The sequence below is a fragment of the Bemisia tabaci genome, chromosome 3, assembly GCF_918797505.1.
Source record: "Bemisia tabaci chromosome 3, PGI_BMITA_v3".
NCBI classification, from domain to species: Eukaryota; Metazoa; Arthropoda; class Insecta; order Hemiptera; family Aleyrodidae; genus Bemisia; species Bemisia tabaci.
The window spans coordinates 51,227,908-51,249,179 of NC_092795.1; the positions used below are offsets into that span (position 1 = coordinate 51,227,908).

Here is a 21,272-nt window from a genome sequence, read left to right on the forward strand (position 1 = left end):
ATAAAGAAATTAAGTCACAATGAGTTAAAACATCCTTTATTTTAAAACTTGTGATGCATGGCTCTAATGCTGCTCTGATTCAATTTATTTTACAAATGATTTCTCAGTTCAAAATATACATAGCTATTTTTTCTTCCTTAAAGTGGTGTTTAAACCCGCCAGTTCATTTATTACGCCTTGAAGATGAAAATTGACGATTGTTTGTCGCATGAGAAACCACATAGGGACAAGCCACCTTCATATAGTCAAAATTCTTCTCTAAAATCAACCTTCTATATAGCTTTAGGGGTATTTATTTTCCTTCATTTTGAAGCTCCCGCTGATCAAGTATTCTTATCTGATTGTCTATACTTCAAAAACGCAGTTTGCCTGCAGTTCATAAAACACGTATCGCTCTGGATGTGGGGGAGGTTAGGTCGAAAAGAGCGTCTTGCCATTTTGTTTTCACATGTCAAGGGACAGAGACTCAAGTTACAAAGAAGGAGGGGGTTACAAAAGTACTAACTTACAAAAAGAGGAAGGGGTCGAAAAATCTGATATTTAGCGTTACGTATTATATGATCGGCTCCTAAATATGGTGCGTTGAAATTCTTTTGCCCTTGATAAATCGGAAATTGACGACTGATGAGCTAAATAGCGCGTCGAAAAGCTCTAATACATGATCATTAAAAATTTCAAAACAATAAAACGAGCGGCGAAAGAAATTCACTACACAACCACTAATTCTTGTCTCTACAAAAAGGAACTCACCAAATTAAAGAAAATAGAGTAGTGATCATATTATGAGTTGACCCTTTCTTTCATGCAGCTGGTTTGTCGAACGAATAGAGAAAGTTGTAAGGTGAAATGACCAGACGTATGAAAAATTCAAATGCTGCTGTATAGGCGGATCCATCCGCCTCGAACGGAAGGGAGGTCCGGTTTCCCCAAGACATTTTTTGTAATATGCAGTTTGAGTCAATTTCGTTATGAATAATAGCCGAATGCAAGTGTGTTTTGTTCTTCTTTCCTCTGTTCCTCTTTCTTTTCTTTTTCTTCCTCCTGTTTTTTTCGGGCGAACGGGAGGGAGGGGGGGGGGTTCGCCTCCTACGCCCCTCCCTCCTCTAGATCCGCCCACGTTCTGCTGAGAATTTTACTTGCCATATGTATCACGCAGCTTTTCTTTGTTTTGATCAAATTCGATGGAAATTTTTAGTACTTTATGCAGCGTTCTCATTCACGATTCTTTTTGGTTTGTAAATTATCAGCTGCCTGGCTGGTGAATGTCGTGGGGTGACTCGTCGATGACAGGGAGGAGGATACCGTTGTCTTTCGTGTCCATTCAGTTTGGAAAAAGTTAATGGCAACGGGTGATTGAAATTCACTGAAATGATACTTCTCAGCAAAATGACAATTTGAAAAGTTAGCTCGCCGATCATCAGCAAAACTGTCCAACAAAGAAATATTCCCTCTTAAAAATATGTACATATACATCGAGAAATCAGATGCCTAACTGAGTGAAGCTAACTCTAAGCAAAATTTTACTGCACAAGATGAAGTGAAACACGGTTTTCTTTATCCAAGCCTTCTTATGCCCTGAATAATTCGAGTAAATTGCATTAAGGGCATCAGATTTTGTTGGTGAGGCCACGCGTAAATTGTACGAACACAACGCCAAAAACACTAAAGTCAGCTGGGAGAGTTTGCTTCACTGATAAACAAGTTTCAAACAAATCCTCCCTTCACTTTCTTTTTGTGTAGTGGGCCATCCTGGTCATCTCATTTCACCTTTTTTTAATAAGACTATAGCCGTTTTTTAGTAATATGAAGTGGAGGTTATTTTGTTATATGAGGGGCCTGATGAACAAGGCGCATAAGTGCAGTTTTTGCTATTTCGATAAATATGTGTTGGAAGTTTCGAAATTACATGGCGCCTTATGGCGGAAAGTAAGCTCATGACTTTTTGATGATTGAACATTGGAACTTGGGAGCGAATTTTTCACAGAATATGCATTCAGACTAGTTTTACTTGAACTCATTGGTACCTCAATTTTTTCAAAAACTGCCCTCATATTCTGTGCAATTTTGTCAAACTTGTAAACTTTCCAGGGGACACAAATCTATTCTATAATCTAGGTTGCCTTTCCGTCATATGTAAAAACAAAAAAAAAAGATATTAAAAAATGTCTTACGAAGATTGAATCGGTTTTTCATCGAAAGCCAATTTCTTGGGTTGCTTATACACAACAATTACATGGCGATGGATACCTGGAAATGAAGAGGTAAATATAATTAAGACGGTAAGTCAACAATTTACAAGTAACCTAAGGAGAGCATAGTGATTTGGGACTACAGGAGAGTTCTGGATTCAAAAGTTTGATCAATTTTGCCATACATTATAGGTATACGACTCGGGGTGGGCAGTTGGGCACGTCTTAAATAAAATAAAATTTTAATTATGATGTCGTATGTTGTTTGGTATGATTAAAAGCCACTGCATTTGGGGTGGTTTGATGATATAAATTGGTTGTGTGTCCATATTTCCATTTCCTGTATCCTCAGCGGGCGCTGGTACGTTGTAAGAAGCAAGTTCCTGCCCTTTCTTAATTTCATTTCCAGGTATGTTGACAACCAACCAGTGTAAATACTCTCGAAGCGATGGTGTCATGTGAGACGGCTCATCAAGACCTATAGTAGCATGTAATATAGATACAAAAAACAAGCATTCCGTTTCAAAAATAAGCAAAGTTCTTAAGTAAATTACCCTATGAGTAAGTACATTTGACACGTTGAACCTATCTGATGTATTTTGCCAAAATCAAGTTGATTTTCTTTTAAAAGTATCACAAGTCGATCTACTATGGAAAATGATGCATTTTTATCTGCAATGATTGGTTTACTTGAGAAGATCCCTAATTACACCCATGCATGTCGCTTCATAGCACCTCCTGGGGCCTTGCTTCTTAAGTTTGTCCGATGTCTTAAGTTGATATATTTTTAAGCGCATATTTGATAAAGCTACGTGTCGATGTATCCTCCGCAAATCATAATAGTTGGCACATGCTTTTTCTACGTATCGAGGCGAGATATGAACTCTTAAAATCTAAAGCTGACACTCCTCTTCTGATATTTAAGTGAGAATCTAGCCCCTTGAAACAGGCTCGGACTGGCCATAAGGCCAATCTGCCATTGGCAGATACGCCCCCTTGGCGCGACAAAAACGCGCCCCTCTGACAGATAGCAAAATAAGAAGAGAGAAAAAAATTACGACCGAGAATACATGCGGAAAATGTCTTAAATGAACGGAGGAAGAGAGAGTTAGGAGTGAAGAGAGGTGCTTTTACGCATAGTGGTGAACAGAGGTCCAAGAACTACTTTCTGAAGCGTAAACACTTTTGTGTGAAATTGTCACCTTTTTGTTGACATACATACTTTATCATCCCCCTCCTTCATTCTCTATGTGTAACTCCCGTAGAAGCGATAGCCAGTTCGATTTTTAGACATACGCACACTTTGTAGACCCCTTGAGAGACCTTTAAACATATTTCTTCCTTTTCAAAATGACTATTGATTTGGACATATCATAGCATATCTCGGGCAAACTTAACCTTAATTTATTTCGAAATTCAAAAGTAAGAGACATATAAAGTTTAAACGCGATACAACTATTCTCGCAAGATGGATGTCCATATTGCATACGAAAAATGTAAGAAGCGATGGCGTGAGTCGTGAACTCGCAATGCTCTGCTCTAGTTTAAAGCAACATTACAAATTAGACAAACACAACATGGAAATAAAGCGAGGGAAAGGATGCGCGTTAACACGGCGCAGAGATACAACTATTCGTACTTGATGGACGTCCGTGCTGCATCCGAAAAATTGAAGGCGCGATGACGCGAAGCGTGAGTTCTCAATGCCCTGCAATATGCTGCGAATTAGATGTCGCCCGGATTCGGGAGAAAAGTTAAAAAAGAGGCCCGAACACATCTCTCCTACCTTCGGCTGTATTATTCACGTAGTGCTTGAAGCACCATTACGAATAAGACAAACGCAAACAAACACAATATGGAAATAAAGCGAGGGAAAGGATGCGCCTTAACGACGGCGCAGAGATACAACTATTCGTACTTGATGGACGTCCGTGCTGCATCTGAAAAATTGAAGGCGCGATGACGCGAAGCGTGAGTTTTCAATGCCCTGCAATATGATGCCAATGAAGTGTCGCTCAGATTCGGGAGAAAAGTTAAAAATGAGGCCCGAATACGTCTTTCTTGTCGTCGGCTGTGTTGATACTCGTTCTTTCTTCTTTTTTCAGGTTCTTGCCTGATTCTTTTTTAGGATGGATTTTTAGACCCGTGTCTTAAGCTCGTGTAAACCGCAGCTTCAGTTCTTATGGAAATAATGGTGCTTGGATGCGTCTAGTGGCTTTAATTTTTTTTGTCCTCTTTAATTTCAGAAGTCTGTCGGTCTCTTCAATACGTTCACTTTTACAATTTTTACTCTGTACGATTAATAAACTTTGAACCTGAAAATAGCGTAAACTTGTGCTGCTTTGCCAAAACTTTCTGAACCCTTCTCCACGAAGGAGATGCCCCATTAGGAAATATCACATCACGCCCCTTTAACCAGCCAAGGGTCTACGCCCTCAAATGCGAGCCAGTCCGACTCTGCCTTGAAATGTCGCGCCTAAAGCTGTGGCTTGCTTACTTTGTGTTTTAAAATCGGTCCTTTTAATTAGCACAAAACACACGAAAAGTCCAATATTTTGAAATTTCTTTTTTATTTGGTGTGGATGCCATTCCCTGAATTCAATTGCCCATGCAACGGCACAAACTTCACATAGAATGTATGCATTTTTGAGTACAGATTTTGATTTTTAATGTTAAAAAATGTTCACTAATTTGTAGTGGTACGGTACACTACGTCACCTGATTAGAATATCAAGACCGATTATTACTGTGTTCTCTCCAGTGGCGTGGCATGTTTTGCGACACATTGAGTGCTCTGCCATTTAAACCAATGGAAAAGGATCGATAAACAGGGTGCTCGCAACGAACACATTAATAATAGATTCATAACCATAGTCTTAAATGGAGGAAATATCGATAATCGATTATTCAAGCCTCGCCACTGGTTCTCTCTCATCAGCCTCGTGTACTCACCGCTATGTAGTCCCTCTTAGCCCAGGGTGTAGTCCTTTACCACTCATCAGTCACGAAGTTCAGTGAAATAATAACTTCAATCTTGCTTTTGCAGTCAGTTTTTATTTTATTTTATTCACTTACACTTCTCTGAATCTTTAAAGGTCTAAGAAAAACATGGGATCTTAGTAAGTTAAATTATTATGTAGTCGGGATTTATGAAAATTACAGGAACGTAAAGTGATTTTGTGGATGGAAGGATACACTGAGTTCAAACATGGTACCGATCTTGAAACGTCTTGGATTTCTCGGTTAAAGCCGTAAACTTTTAATTTTATTCATATTTTATGTTACATCCAAAATTTGTCCGTAACATTTTTCCAAGGCCAGGGTTGTAGTTTTACGGTGTATTACGTCACCTCATTAAAAAATCAAGATTGTTCATTGATCTGTGTTCTCTCTCACCAGCCTCGTGTCACTGATATGTACAGTTCCACTTTCGACCGAGATGTATATAGTCCTGTACCTTTCTTCAATCATGAAGTTCACTTAAATAAATAAAAGAGTATTCTGTGTGCGAAGCTGTTATTTTGTTTCTGTGATGTAATGGCAACCATTCGTCACCATAATTCGCTGGGAAAACATCATTTATGGATCTGGGGGTTTCCTCTGTTTTGACACCATTTCGTGTAATAAATAGGAAAAAGAATAAGCTGTAGTTATACTTGTAAAGTGAGCTCAAAATATAGTGATCCTAGAGCATTTTTCAGAAAAATCAGGTGGGACTGTTCGTGTAAGAAGTAAAAGAATTAAGGAAAAGTTTTCTTGAATAATCTAATTATTTATTGCAGAACCATTGCAAGGAGGGAAACAAAAGGCACCCCGTACAATGTCATACTGTAAAAATAAAATTTCCTCTTTTGTTTAAAAAAATATTTTTCGTCATTTCAAGCCTTGAATACAAATTATGCAAAATCCTTGTTCAATTTTAACGTCATAATCGTATTACAGTGCAGATTCAGTGTGCATTATTACTCTTCCATGGCTGATAACATTACATTGTAACATGCATGACCTCCTTAGAATGCAGTACGGACCCACTAAGTGTTATTCTAGGATTCTGGATTTTACTCATTAATGTAATCCATAAAGCGGTGTTTACTTCTATTTTATTGTATTAGGCTTAAAGAAAAATTTGTAAAGACTCGTAAGGTCTAGTAATATAAGTTGTAATCCAATATGTGTAATTACAAAAAATAAATAAAAAAAAAAAAAAAATTGTTTTTAGACGTCGAAGGTCATTTTTTCTTATAAAGAATCAGTCTCACGACAAAAGTGGTTGGTTCGGAGGTAGGCTCATCGGTAGATTACAAGTAAATGGGCCGATGCCACTGGGTAAGGAAGAAATTAACAGCAAACGGTTCCCCGAGATCATACCGCTTCACAAATTTTTTGAGGTTGAAATTTAATCGCTGCGTAACATTACTGAAAGCAAAAGAAAAAAATCGTGAAAGATGCTACAACCCGTTCAAATGTGTGGTTACTGTCAATTATTGTAAGATAATTTTTCGAATGGGTTGACGAAAATTTTATTGATAGAGTCGAGGCAACGAATTGCGTACAAACCGCATCTAAGGTACAATAGAATTAACTAAGTGTTCCTTTATCGAGGTGTTTTAAAAAAGTCTGCGGGTTGTAATGAAGTCATTTCCTCCTGTTGCTTGTATTAATATTTTTGGAAATTACTGATTAACTTAGAAGAAATTGTATTCAGTTTTTTGTTTTTCTAAAACTTTTTTATCTCATCCGACTCTTCCCAGCTTGCGGAGAGGCACGAATTCTGGTCGTTTCAAATAGAGTTTTTTTTTTGTAGATGATTTATATCGTAAATTCCTACTGGCCCATTTGGGAATTTCCCTCAGTTCATGGTCCACTAAATTGACTGAATTCGAGAATACTAGATCAAAAACCAACTCTGGTTGGACCCAATATATTGCGCGTAAGAACGTGCGATCAAATCGGTCGATGGTGCATCAAGTACTTGGGGAACACTCCGTAAAAAGAGCCGTCGCTACTCGCGGCACATGTATCAAATACACGTCTTTAGCTGGAGCTAGATATTTTTATTGCTACTTCGGATAAAGAATAATGTGAATTACCAATGCTCCAGTTTTGGCATAGTGACGTTGATAGTTCTGTTGCCTTGTGAAAAAGCAAGAAACACGTATCGGTGTAGCCCTGCGTAACAGAAGGACATAGAAATTTGATTATCTCTCAACAAAATTCTAAATTATCGTAATATCATTTGCGTTCCTATATTTTGGCACAATGGGGTTTGTTGCGCTGTTTTCGAATTCAAGCAGGGGACATAAAATCAAGCTCTAAAGAATGATTAAATATTTTCTTCGGAAATATTCGAGGCTTCGGAAATCCCGAAGCTGTCGCGACGGATTCATCCTTCAGAGTTTTGTAGCCCCTTGCTCCGTAGGCAATTCCTTAACCCCCTGCTGTAAAAATTGCCTACTCAGCAAGGAGCTTCGGAAATTTGAAACTTTTTCGAAGCTCTGTTGCGTCGAAATGACGCATTCCTGGAAAATTGGGTGCAAAAAAAATGGCAACTTTGGATGCGCTTGCGCATGGCTCACTTTAGAAGCGTTTTCGGGCATATGTGTTTAGGAAAAAATAGTCATATATTTTGAGCCGAAAAATCGACCCTAGAAGTTAAGTACGTTAACTTCCGGACACCCTGTAAAAAATACGGTTTAATAGTTAAGGGCATCTTTTAAAATGAATGGATTATCTCTTCAGCCCCCCTCCCCCTCCCCTCCTTCTGACCCCTCCCTCTCTTCCCCTTTCACCCTCTCTTCCCCTTTCACCCTCTCTCTCCCATTCTGCTTACTGATTTTCCTGCTTTGAAAATGCCACATTGATATTTATGTTGAGATCTAGTACCTGTTCCTCGCGGGGGCATTGGTTCTCTGTATTCCACCAACTTTTCTCCCATAGCATGGGCTGTTGCCGGTACATTATCATAATCATGTGGAGGGATATTAGTGACAAGCCAATACAGAAAGAAACTGGAGGAACGATTTTGAGGTGATGGCTCATCTGGCCCTATAAAAAAGAACAAAAAAGCCAGCCACGATGACAGATATAATTAAAAGGATTTAATGCAGGCCAACACGAGAATGAGACAAATGTTTTTAGGTAAAAATTTAGGACCACTAGACAAGGTACGAATTCCAGCATTCTAATACATGGTTCTTAATCAGAACTTAACATAGAACACAATTTTTGCTTCAAAAATTACTGAAATCAACTCCTAACTAATATACTACAGTTTTTATTTTCCACTGGTTACGGGAAATTTGAATGGCAGGAATTGAGAAGGAGAATCAGAGGAGGAGGAAGAAAAAAAGAGAAGGAAAAAAAAGGCAAGCAAAATGTTACAAATTGAACATGATTGGTTTTTCTGCAGTAAAATAAATGTGGTAGAGGGTTTGGGACACTAAAAACCAAGGAAGACAGATGTCTTTTAAGCGCTCAGCCGATAGGCGGCGCTTTTTGATTTCGATTTGCCACTAGAGCTCTAGTATAGTAGGGGGCTCAAGCGATCAAATGGCGCACCAACTCATCGATGCACGAAACGCCATTTTTACTTTTTTTTTTTTTGATTACCTCATTATGCCTCTGTGAATACGATTAAATGCAAATTAGCGTGAGAAATAAATAACAGTCCTAAAACTCTCTTCGCTATGCGGTTTATAGTTATCCTATAATTACTTTCGAAAGTTCAAGATTCGCGTTCTGATTTCCGAAAACTTTTCCACCGGTGATAACCTTATTCGGAGACCTTAGTAGAATTCGCCTACATCTAGGTTATGTGTCTTTGACTTAGGTACTGGAGAGTATTGCCATCCTTTTGCCCTTCTCTGATTGGTTCATGAGTTTTGGCGTCTTTGGCCCTCTTCTGGCTTAATAAGATCAATGTTCATTTTCTGTAGGTACATAGCCGCGATTCAGATTCAGATGACACTACTCTCCCGTATTTGCTTCTCGCGTCTCGCTTACTCCTTTGTGTTTTCATATTTCGTCCATCTCCCTCCATCCATAATTAATTCCATAATCCATCCGCCTCGTTTAAGATTGTGTTGTGAAATTTAAGATTGTGAAATTGTCTGAAATTTGAAGCATAATATTTTGGAATTATTCAACGTATGTGTCTTGTCTTCAGACTCGTTCTGCCCACCTCGTGAAGTTTGTGAAAGTTTCTGAAGTATAATGCTGTGAAATTATTTGACCAATTATCATGCTACCTCAGAGACTGTTTTAGTGTTTTTGGGTTAATTAAAGTATGTCAGGTAGGAGATCTGCCATTTGCGATACATGCAAAATGCTTCATTATACTAGTGTACCACAGTTGTTCTCAAGCACCAATTACAACACGGTTTGCATTTTTATGCTGAATAGCATAGATAAACGACTGGAGCATTTTGCGCAGCTCAAGCGCAGGGATTTGTACCTTCGTAATTGTCACCACCTCATCGCTGCAAATTATGAAAAGGACCACTCGAGTGTATCCTTGATCATAGAATATCTGTCATTCTCAAAGCGATGTCGTCATCACATCCCTGTCAGTTCACAACTTCTAATTATTGAGTTTAACTAGGTGTCAAAAAATCTGAGATATCTGAAGTAGCAGAAAATTGTGTACTTTCAAAGTCTAAGATTTTTTGCGGCACCGACAGTTTCATAAATCTTCCTTATAACACTCTACTCTGAAACCGCTACATTCTACCTCTCATATTGCTCCATAACAAAGGTATGTGTTAGCCTCTTATTTGTACTAAAAATTCTAGGTTTCATGACTCATTTACTCATTCACTCTCTGGTGAATTTGGTTCCGTCAGATTCATTGCAAGACACCTTATGTGTTATCTCCGCAGACCTAACACAGGCATTTGAACGCTCAATGAGAGCAAAATTTCAACTGGCCCGTTGTCTACTTTTCAGTAAAGAAGGTAAATAACCTTCCTTAAGGACTCGCTTTGAGACGATAAAACAAGGTTTCTCCATTACTTACCGTAAGACGATAATAAGTGTTCCACCAGACTATGTAGGAGATGAGGTTGAAAGTTACATCACCTCCATGTGTGAGGAAGTTTTCTTACCTACAACCTGATTTTATGACTTACAATAACAAAAGATACTGCTTTCGCCTGGCATTTTTTCATGCGTCGCATCGTCTAATAAACGGGGACCTACATTTACTTGATTCCATGAATAGGTAAAATGGCTCAGAGAGAATTTCGTCGAATGATCACTACGGCCATCTCTCATCCAGTTGGAGAACTTTTACTTACCTTTGATTAAAAAATTCATGAACCATAGAGTTTTTGGAAATTGAGTACACAATATTATTGTGAAAGATTTTTGAGGTTGAGTCTTTGTTTACATTCTCAAAGTATCAAAAGTTCTACAGTTTCATCGTGTTTCCTCCTAACTTTATCAGCTTATGAGCAATGGCTCCTAATTTACTCAACTCCTCAGCAGGCCAAAACTCTATACCTCTACAGATACATATGAGAATCATGCGTTTCAACGAAACCTACGAGTCCTCTTATCATCACTCAGGAACCACCGATCTTTTCTGCAGGTGTCATGGACCATTCATGACAAATACTGTTGCAACCACCCTTATCCTAGGTACATATCTATGCATAGTAATTCTAGTGATCAGCTCCATACTCACAATGTAATTTCTGTAAAATACAGTTGGACGGTGGAATTACCAGACCCCGTATCTCGGTTTGCGACGTTGTAGACTTCCTTTCATACTTTCTTCTTTACACGGAAAACCAACCAACATCAATTTATAAAAACTTCTGCAATTTTTCTTCTCTGTGCAAAGAAAACTCTGTGAAAACCAAGGAGGAAAAATGATTTGTTCTCTGTCAAAAGAATAAAATGGGAGCGGAGATTTTTAAGCACCGCAAACGAGATACATGGTCTGCTAGTTTCACTGTTGACTTGTTACGATATACCTATACCTACAATATCCCTATAGATTACATTGAAGATATTACTGTCCCTGTAACAGTGACTGATTCGAATGTTATCACAGTAGAGGGTTTCAGATATTTGGGCCAGCATGGTTTATTAATTACACAGAACGTAAGTTACCTTCATAAATTAAGGCGTAGAGGCAACTTCTGCCTTTGGTTGGCCAGAAATTTCTGTAAACGCATTTAAATTCCTAAAATTTATGAGAAATTCCGAATCTACTAAATGAAAGCAAGGATTTCAGGAGAACATGATTAACAATTTGCTGTCAGAAGGAAAACTGCGGAAGGAAAGTGGGAAAGATTTTTCACTATGGCTCAACATAATATGAGGAGGAAAAAATGAATGTAAATTCCGTTTACCCTGGTTATAATTCTGGTATTGCAAGAATTCTCTTTCTCTATTTACGTAATTACGTATTGGATTATTGTATTGTATGAAATCCTGTTATCACGAAGACAGAGTATCATAGAGCATAAACAATAAACATAGGAAAGGTTGTGTCTGATCATGAGTCATTAGAAGGTTTTAGCGTAGTGTGCTGCAACCTAGCGGACACATGGTGCCTTCGATTCGCGAAAAGTTACCTTCAGTACTCACAATCAGTTGCAGTTGATTGATTTCGTTTATTGTCTCATCATTTACCTATTAATATATATATTTCGTTCATTTATTTACCTATAATATTTTTTACGTGTCCAATTAGGGCATCATTAAAACAATTAATTTGGCCTCGTTAAGTGATACGTTCATCTTTGATACATTTTCTTCAAATGATCTAGAAAAGTTATTTTTTTGGAGCCGTAATAGTTTTCTCTGTTTTTATGAGAAATCGAGGATTTTTTATGTATTAATATTTCGGTACTTAAGTAATGGATCATTATTTTTCTTATGGATCTTGGATTTTTTTTCGGGGGGGGGGGGGAGGAAGCACAATTTTAGATGTTTTAATTATTGCAAATTTTAACATACTCAGTTAATAGGTAGTAAATTAAATCTGGGACTCATTAAAATTGCGCTCACCGCTGAGCGCTTCTCTAATACCCACGTATTAGAGCTTTCCCGCTTGTTTTGTTTTTGTTTGTAATATTTTTATTTTTCTTCTTCTTCTTCTTGTTATAGAACGCATTCATAAATAGGTTGAGTGTTCGTGTATTTTTTCGATCATTTTTCTCCTTTTTCAAGTGAGTGATTTTGATAATCATAAAATACAGGGTGTTTCAGACCACCCGTACCAGGCCTTTTTCTCGGTTGGTATAGGTCGTACGAAGTCGGAAACCGCGGGGTTGAATAGGGAAGTGACCCCAAGGAATCCGAATTTCGTGGTCCCGAAACCCCCCCACCCCCCTTGGGGGGTAAAGGGGGGGTCACGATGCTAAAAGTCACGGTTCTCGACCGAATTGCGGATAGATCGCATCAGAATTGAAAAGCACGGAAAATTTCACGTGGAATTGACCCCTAAAAATCCAAAATCGGACCATCCAAGGCCCAAAAATGACCCCCTAAAGAGGGAGACAGTACCCCCCTCCATGATTTCTCTTTGGTCTCAAAATTGACGCAAATTCTCCAGAAAAAGACGGTTTCGCAGGTAATCGACCTCGAGAAATCCAAATTTCATGGTCCCGAAGCTCCTCTAGCCCCCCTTGGGGAGTAAACGGGGGGGCCCAATTTTAAAAATCGGGGCTCCTTTCCGAATCGCAAATTGATTGCATCCAATTTGAGGAGCAGAACACATTTACATCTTAAGTGACTCCTGAGAGTTCTAATAGACGCCCCTGAACGGCAGAAAGTAATCCCCTGAGGAAGGGGGCCTCGCCCCCGCCAAAAATTTCTCAGGATTCCTCTTTGGTTGCAAAATTGACGTCGATTCTCCAGAAAAAGACGGTTTCCCATGTAATCGACCCCGAGGAGCTCAAGGAACATGAAATTTAGAGTCTCCGAAAAATTCGAAGATCCAATTTATAAATATAAAAAAGAGATGAACTCTAATTACCGATCATCATTATTGTATTCAGCCGCTTCAGAAAGTTCTTGTTGTTAACCCAAAGTGGTTGGTTTTCTATTTCATGAAGTGCGATAATTTCGTTTCCAAACTCAGCGCATGGGCCGTCTATCCATTCTACCTTGGTGATGAAATTTTTCAAAAGAAACAATTACTTTATTAAGTACATCGAAATTCCATATAAGGGAACTACCATCCAAACATTCAGTCTTTAGAGCTCCTCCTATTTAAAGCGCTATTACCTTGCTAAATAAAGATACCTGAATATTGTGATGCCCTTTTTATTCTAAAGATTTTCCTTCGATCAAAATAGTTTAATTAGGAGTGAGACAAACATACGGATACCGAACAAAATGCTCGCTTTAATTCCTGTTAATATTGCTAGCGGGTGTGTATCAATTTGATGTTGCAAATTTACATGAATTAGACCAACTTAGCACCATTGTCAGTGAAACGTGGAAACTTAGACATTGGAAAGTTAGACATTGAAGTAGATGAAGTTAAGCCAGTTTGAGGAGTTGATGCAAATTTGTGATTATAATTATGCATGATGTTTGTTTATAAATTTTCGATTGAATATCCACAATTACTCACATAAATCGTTTCATTTGGTGCCTTATCTAAAACGTCAGGAATGATCTTGTGTTTTATTAAGGCATCTTTTATTTCTTTTGGAGTCCGTTTTATCTCATAGTCTGAATCAAAAGGACTCAGAATATCACTATCCATTGTTGTGCTCATACTCATTACAAAATTGAACCAATTTATCCAAAGTAATGAAGCTTGAAAAGTGGATGAGAAGTCATGCATATTTTTCACAAAACAGCGGTCCATGGTCGCTGAAAAGAGAAATAAAAAAAGATATGGGTTCATTTGAATCAATATTTTGATAGTGGAAAGGATTAGTTTACTTTAGATTTTATATTTAAAAAACTCTCACGTAAACATGTTTTTTTAAAAAGCTTGTACCACTGTTATAGCAACAAAAAAACCTTAAGGCATTAACGTGTGGTGGTCTATAAAGAAACAGGTACACACTTTTTTTAAAGAAAGCTTGGAAAGTTTCGGCAGTTATGAGTGTATTCAACCATATTTTGCGATACATATCAAATAACAAGTGGCAAGCTGTCATTCTCATACAATGTATGAGACCATCCTTACCAGGCCTTTCGTTCGATTATCATAGGTCGAACAAAATCAAAAACTGCTGAGCCGAATGATGGAGTGACCCCAGGAAATCCAAATTTCATCATTCTGAAGTTCCCCCGCCTTGATTATTTAGAGGGGGGAGAGGAATTAGAGGGGGGGGGGGTTGATTTTGAAGCTCGAGGCTCCTGTCACAATTGTGAAATTATTTTATCAAAACTAGAAAGTACGAAAATGTAAATCTTAATCGACACCAAAAAGTCCAACACCCGCACTCAAAAAAAAAACTACGGCCCTGTGACCCGGTTGCTCTGGACACTGGTGATCCCGGTGTTAACGCGCCGCCAGCCAGCTGGTACCGGACGCCGCGGCCGATGTCCCGTGGAGCGCGCGCGGCCTTCGTGGCCGTAAGACCGGCTAGGAGCCGAGCGTAAGTTACGGGTTTCAGGATCGGAACCATAACCGCTTCCACGGCCGTTGGCAGTGAGGTGAGATTCAGTTTTCGGAAAATGGCGTCACCATCAGATTAAAATTGAGACGGCTACGTGTATATTCGCAGAAAATTATAATATTTTACGTCAATGTTATTCAGTGCGTGAATTTAAAGTTGCCGCCACCCTTGAACATTTTCGGGAGCGATCGCAGCCACCACTCAGCGTTGTTTATTGAGGTTAGAATCTAGTAAATTGCTTGTCATTGTTGGTCATTGCTCATTACGTGTGTTCGTTTTTCGTTTAATTTTGGAGGTTTTCGATATATTTTCTTGATTCTGTGCGGTGCACGATTGATTCTGAAGTTCTGTGTGATAACGCTTGTCAAATACTTTCGGAAATGCGACGAGAGTTAAGTGAAAATTGTCAGTTTTACCTACGCACTGAGCTCATATCCTCTCCTCCTGTAAGTTCGTTTGCAATTCACTTATTTTCCCCCTACTAAGGGAAAGAACTTAAATCAAAGAAAAGCAATCAATTACCTGCCACGCATCTTCCCACAGAGTAAATTACCGCCACACTAAAATACTGATAATGTAGACACGAGAATGTCTATTTACCGATTGCAACTTCATTGTGCCACCTTTGCTTGCTCATAAGATCGGATTGATTTTTTATTCCATTTCAATCTAATCTCTGGCTTATACTTAAATGTTTTCAATTGAGAGTAGGTAGTATTTCACTCTCCGACATCCAACACCTCCCTTCTCTGTTGCCAAAATAGCTGTCCGCCAGCGGAAGCTATAAGCCAATCTTGCCTGCGTTGATTATCCGATAAGAGCCAGTGCAAACATTGTTGCTGTGAATAATCTCTCTAATTCCATATCCCAATTCTAGGGAGCTCAGTGTACTGTAATAGTGGTAACATTTTGTGTGAATCGCGCTTCAGTTTGCTGAAGGGAAGATCTACAATTTTAACAAGTGTGACAATTTTCGGTGGTATATTTCTTCGCTAATATTTTGTGGAAATTGTATCCGGTAGTTATTGCGGAGAGTTATATCTTGAAGTTTTGTCAACTTTTACTACTGAATTTACACTTTGAAATATTCTCAACCTCATTTTCAAGATTCTGAAGCTCTTCTAGTCTTAAGGAGTAAAAATCTGTAAGTACCCAGAACTACGCCTGTGGTTTTCCTTTGTTAATCATTTAGGTGATTTCCTACTTTGCATTCGTATTTTTTATTGAGGGATGAACCAGGTTTTGTTTTTGACAAATGCTGAATTCTCATTGAGTGAAAGTAATTACATTTATTGAGAACGGGCTGCCAAGTGATAAAAATGATTTTTCAATTTACATTTTTCGCTGCAATGAGTTTTAGCAATTTATCATACCTTGGGCAGTCTGTTCTACATTTAAAATAGGTAGCAAGAATTTTTGATCTATCTACATTTGTTCCTTCCAGTGCTTCCCCAGTGCTTTATTTATTTCTAGGAAGGCTCGCAACATTAAAGTTAGGTTTTTGAAAATTTCTCTTGATATCTCTACACGATGAATAAGCTAACATTCATATGCTGATTTTCTTTCTCAATAAGCATCATCTCTTCTCTAAGATTCATCTCTTTTCTCAAATTGACTTGCTGAACTATCAGCCAATGAGTTCAAATCTCTCTTGATATCTGAAACATGATCAACAAGCTAACGTTCATATGCTCTTTTTCTTTCTTAGACAGTGAATTATCCATAACTTTCCTGAAACTAAATTGTTATGAACTATCAACAAAGAAATATATACCTATTTTAAAAAGAAGGAAAGAAAAAAAATCTTGTTCAGAAATTGACACAAGATAATTCACTCAATGTTTAAAACTTTGCTGGAAAGTTTTTCTTTTCTATGTACTTTAATGGTGAATTTTCAGCTGTAGTTCCGAAAAAATCCACCACGTCGCGGACAGCGTCGGCGCGCAGAGCTCCGGCCGTCCAGCCCGTAAGTAGCGCGGAGAGCGCAAGCTGCCTATGCCGCTCGAGGCCGCGACTTACGGTTTTCATGTCCGTAGCAATCCGCATCGTCCCCGCACGTAGCACTCCGGCCGTCAGGCGCGTAGGCGAACGGTAGTGCCATATAGCCCATCCAGTCCGTGCTCCAGGTCCGCTGCTCCTGGCCTCCACGGCCGGAGCTTTTTTTGAGTGCGTTTATTCCTGTCCAAAAGACTGGTCCCTGCAGGGGGAGGGGGGGGGGGAGACACTCCCTCGTTAGACAAGGTAGTATTTTGGATAAAAACCGAGGAGAGAATAATAGAGTCAAAACGGCGTGATCATGTTCAGATTCAGAAACTTCCAGAAGGATATTCCACAAAATTGATTGACATAGGTCTAGAGACTTAAACGCAGCGTCAGAAAAGTAAGACAGCGTTGATAACGCCTTCCAAAGCCGAGGACCGGGTAACTTTGATACCCCAGACTGCTGGCGCATATAATAGGTGGAAATGAAAAAAATATCAATAAAAAATTGAACATTATTAAACTTTAGATGATAAAAACAACAATATCTGACAAATGGAAGCTCACGTTCCAAGTCGCGTCAATTGTCTACGTGATCTTTCAAGCGCTCAGCCTATGGGGAGCGCTTGTATTCAACCATATTTTGCGATACATATCAAATAACAAGTGGCAAGCTGTCATTCTCATACAATGTATGAGACCATACTTACCAGGCCTTTCGCTAGATTATCATAGGTCGAATAAAATCAAAAACTGCTGAGCCGAATGATGGAGTGACCCCAGGAAATCCAAATTTCATCATTCCGAAGTCCCCCCCGCCTTAATTATTTAGAGGGGGGAGAGGGATTAGAGGGGGGGGGAGGTCTTGATTTTCAAACTCGAGGCTCCTGTCACAATTGTGAAATTATTTTATCAAAACTAGAAAGTACGAAAATGTAAATCTTAATCGACACCAAAAAGTCTAACACCCGTTTATTCCTGTCCAAAAGACTGGTCCCTGCAGGGGGGAGGGGAGACACTCCCTCGTTAGACGAGGTAGTATTTTGGATAAAAACCGAGGAGAGAATAATAGAGTCAAAACGGTATGATCATGTTCAGATTCAGAAACTTCCAGAAGGATATTCCACAAAATTGATTGACATAGGTCTAGAGACTTAAACGCAGCGTCAGAAAAGTAAGACAGCGTTGATAACGCCTTCCAAAGCCGAGGACCGGGTAACTTTGATACCCCAGACTGCTGGCGCATATAAATAGGTGGAAATGAAAAAAATATCAATAAAAAATTGAACATTATTAAACTTTAATGATAAAAACAACAATATCTGACAAATGGAAGCTCACGTTCCAAGTCGCGTCAACTGCTCTACCGCGATCTTTCAAGCGCTCAGCCTATGGGGAGCGCTTTTGGGCGCTTCTGGGTACCAGATGCGCCCTTTCCAACCGTTCGACTCCCCCGATGTAACATGTACTATACTACATGCCCTTTTGCCTTATGGGTAATGACGCCATTCTGGTACACCCGGGAAAATTTGATTTTTTTCTGCATCTGGTATTCGTAAAAGTTTTCGTGAAATGTTTTGCTTTTAAGCATAACAATCTCGCACGAACGTATTACCTGGTTAAAGTATTTTAGGGCCTCCTTATGCTTTAAATACTTATATCCGAGGCAGTACTTTCAGATCGATTTGAAAATATTACGAACAGTCACGTGATCTCTTCATTTTAGTGACGTATTACTGTGCTACTTTGTGATTGGTTCATTTTATTGGCGCAGCATCGACACGTCAGCTGTTTGCGGCATTGAGCGGAAGGTTTAAGGTTATGTCATGGACCATGAGAATGAATAAGGACCCCCAACTCCAGTTAGCGGAGACATTAGCGCTGCCTATATTTTCATCCATGGCCGATGTCACCGCCGGCCGGCCGGTCCCTCTCTTCCCCGCGACCCGCGCTTCCCCTCCCCCTGGCTGAACTCCTCTTCACGCGGCCCCGCTCCCCCGCGACCTGCGCGCCCTACCTCGCGGCGTCGCGACGCCGCTGTCCGCTAGATCGCGTTGACGCACCAGCTTTAGAGGTTCCGCCGCTCTTTCCCGTCGTCTGATTTACAGTGGATCCTTTATGTTTCCATTCACCACCAACTTACATTCGTCACAAAGTGCTTGTGGAAAGTTTCAGATCTTCGCGGTCGATCTGTAGTTTTGAAGGGTTTTGTTGCTAAAGAATCCCACTTCAAATTCCATCTTCGTCAGCCTTCGGGTACATAAGTTGGTAGTAATATGCTTTGTCAAAGAAGCGCCCTTCAACGCTTGGGCGTTGGAACTGCTTGTTTGATTTCGACTGGCCTTCCTGCCTGTGTGATAATAGTATATTAGTGACAGTGCCCTCAAATGGCATACCGGCTCATTAACAAGATGGTGGATAGGGGCCTCACATATTTAGAATAGATTTATCTGTTAAACCTTTATTAGAGCGGAGGACGATAATCGTTTTTCTATAATTTCTCTTTTGAACGGTAGTGTGCTAATCTCAAAATTGATGGTTAAAATTTTGGTGATCTTTCACTCAATGTTGCTCATCTTCCTCGGGACCTTAAAAACACGCCTACGTAGAAAACAACCGATCGTCTCTCTAATACGAACGTATCAAAGCTTTCTCGCTTCTTTGCCATTCAGCTAGTTAAAGATTAAAAGTCGAAAAAAAAAGTTGAACGAATTAGAGTTTTCCCCACTTGTTTTATTCATCAGGAAATACTCTCAGCTAGAGGATTATTGTGTGGACTGTATTGTACTCATGATGAGGAGAGCTGTTCCGTAGGAGGAGCCTCGTGATGGCAAATCGCTAGATCAGAAATTATTAACGAGAGAAGCATATCGTATCTACCACATTGTGTAGATAGAATAAATAAATAATCACAGAGCTGGAACCAACTTTTTACGGCGCTTTTCCACAGAAACGCAACACCTACTGATGAGCTGAACTTGTTTCCTCGGACAATATTCGGCCCTAGAGCCGAAAACAGCAGAACAATACAATCGACTACGCATAACCTCATGTCTTAATCACAACGTGACTGTGTTTGTTTACTATTCCTTCTTCATTTGATTTTCTAAAAAATTGGGTATTGATAAGATCAAGGATGTGGTGTTTTATTTTATCTCGATCTCTTTTAATCAGATAAAACACAACAAAATACTTTACTTCGCTTTTAACACTACGTAAGAGGTAGGAATATGAATGATTTCGCTAGTTCTTTAGAAGTAAGGTAAGGTTCAGATATGTTTAGAGAAAAGTTTACTGCCAACAATCTTACTGTTGCTGCCTTCTCCGAGTGTTTTTTGTAGCCTGTAAATGATTTTTATTCCTTGACAAAGCCAGAGACTAAATAATACGCAAGAATAATAGTATGTCCTGTTGCTCATATGTATATTAAGCAGGACTTGACCATTGACAATAGTTGTTCGGTTCTCAAAGATAATGGAGCATAAAATGCTATCTTATGACATACTTACATACTTATTTCCCCTGTTGTCATAGAAAGTAGCAGGCAGTCTCAAATCTAACACGAAAAACTCATCATTTAAAAGGGGAACATGAATTAAGAGAAGAGCCAGCATATTATAGCATGCTGTAATAGGACCTTAAAGACGCTATAATAAGGTGATTTAACATTAAGTTCGGAGATTCCAAGATTCGAATACTTGAATTGTAGATGGAATTTTTCTGTAAACAATTTACTAAATGTCGGCACGTGCTTCTCATGTGTATTTATTCTATATGTGATCTCTTGTAAGCCTTTACTTGGACGAAGAAACGCAGCATCGTCTATTTCTCTGAATAAAGTAAGCGAAAGCTTGCTACAGGCTCAAAATCCTAGTCATCTATCGTCTTCGCTTTTCCTTACTCCTGTAAGTAAAGACATGTTCAGCTTTGTATTTTGAAGCAAATAATAGAATATATAGTTTAAAACAATAAATTCGTGACGAGATTACTTATCAACACCCCGAAAAGTTGCTCACTCAACAGAAAAATATAATTTGAGTTCTTGGAAGAATTCACTCAAGTTGTCCGATATGCGAGGGCACCATGTCAAAATACTAGAGTTGATCTTGAAGTTTAATATGATGTACTATAGCTGAAAAGAGGGTTTTGGCACCATGTCACATTAGAACCAAGAATCCGGGGGAAGGGGCAGGGGGAGTGGTATTGACGTGTCGCTTCCCTCTTTTTCTTGCTCCTCCGGCCATATTACCATGATACTTTTTATGTCAGCAGAAGATCAATGAGTAGGATCCTCTACGGTAGGGGTGGTGTTGATGTGCCTTCCTCTACTTCTTAATCCTCCGGCCATGTTTACAGGTTACTTTTTTTTTTTGTAAATTACCTCGGCCCGTTGCGACGATGTTCAATTGTTTCCATACCAAGGGCAGCATTTTCGAAATGCAACATCAAAAATTAAGCACTGCATCAAACACGCATCTATCGGATTCATGTGTATTTATAAACGTACAAT

The 21,272-nt window shown here is 39.1% G+C and overlaps 1 protein-coding gene across 7 annotated transcripts; it reads right to left on the reverse strand.

The window, feature by feature from the left end:
• Positions 1–20: 20 nt before the first annotated feature.
• On the reverse strand, positions 21–21,262 carry LOC109036259 (protein D3). Of its 7 annotated transcripts, none has more exons than XM_072298544.1 (8): positions 21,144–21,262; positions 13,780–14,024; positions 13,177–13,306; positions 8,073–8,234; positions 7,280–7,358; positions 5,142–6,605; positions 2,172–2,247; positions 21–1,426 (listed from the first exon to the last, which is right to left on the reverse strand). In XM_072298544.1, exons 1-6 carry the CDS (start codon positions 21,190–21,192, stop codon positions 6,488–6,490), a joined length of 783 nt encoding a protein of 260 aa, XP_072154645.1. In that variant the 5' UTR covers positions 21,193–21,262; the 3' UTR covers positions 21–1,426; positions 2,172–2,247; positions 5,142–6,487. The 7 variants fall into 7 exon arrangements, with proteins under 7 accessions (XP_072154645.1, XP_072154643.1, XP_072154644.1 ...); XM_072298542.1 differs by lacking the exon at positions 21,144–21,262 and adding an exon at positions 19,691–21,104; XM_072298543.1 differs by lacking the exon at positions 21,144–21,262 and adding an exon at positions 19,728–21,103.
• Positions 21,263–21,272: the final 10 nt, after the last annotated feature.

What these genes read in the sequence shown, in the direction of transcription:
- LOC109036259 (XM_072298542.1), bottom strand. Translation starts at nt 19,814, where the DNA reads ATGAGGTTATGCGTAGTCGATTGTATTGTTCTGCTGTTTTCGGCTCTA. An exon ending in GTGGAAAAGCGCCGTAAAAA is followed by an intron (nt 14,025 to 19,690) that starts GTTGGTTCCAGC and finishes TTCTCTTTTCAG; the next exon opens with CGACCATGGACCGCTGTTTT. An exon ending in GAATACAATAATGATGATCG is followed by an intron (nt 8,235 to 13,176) that starts GTAATTAGAGTT and finishes TCTTTTTTATAG; the next exon opens with GGCCAGATGAGCCATCACCT.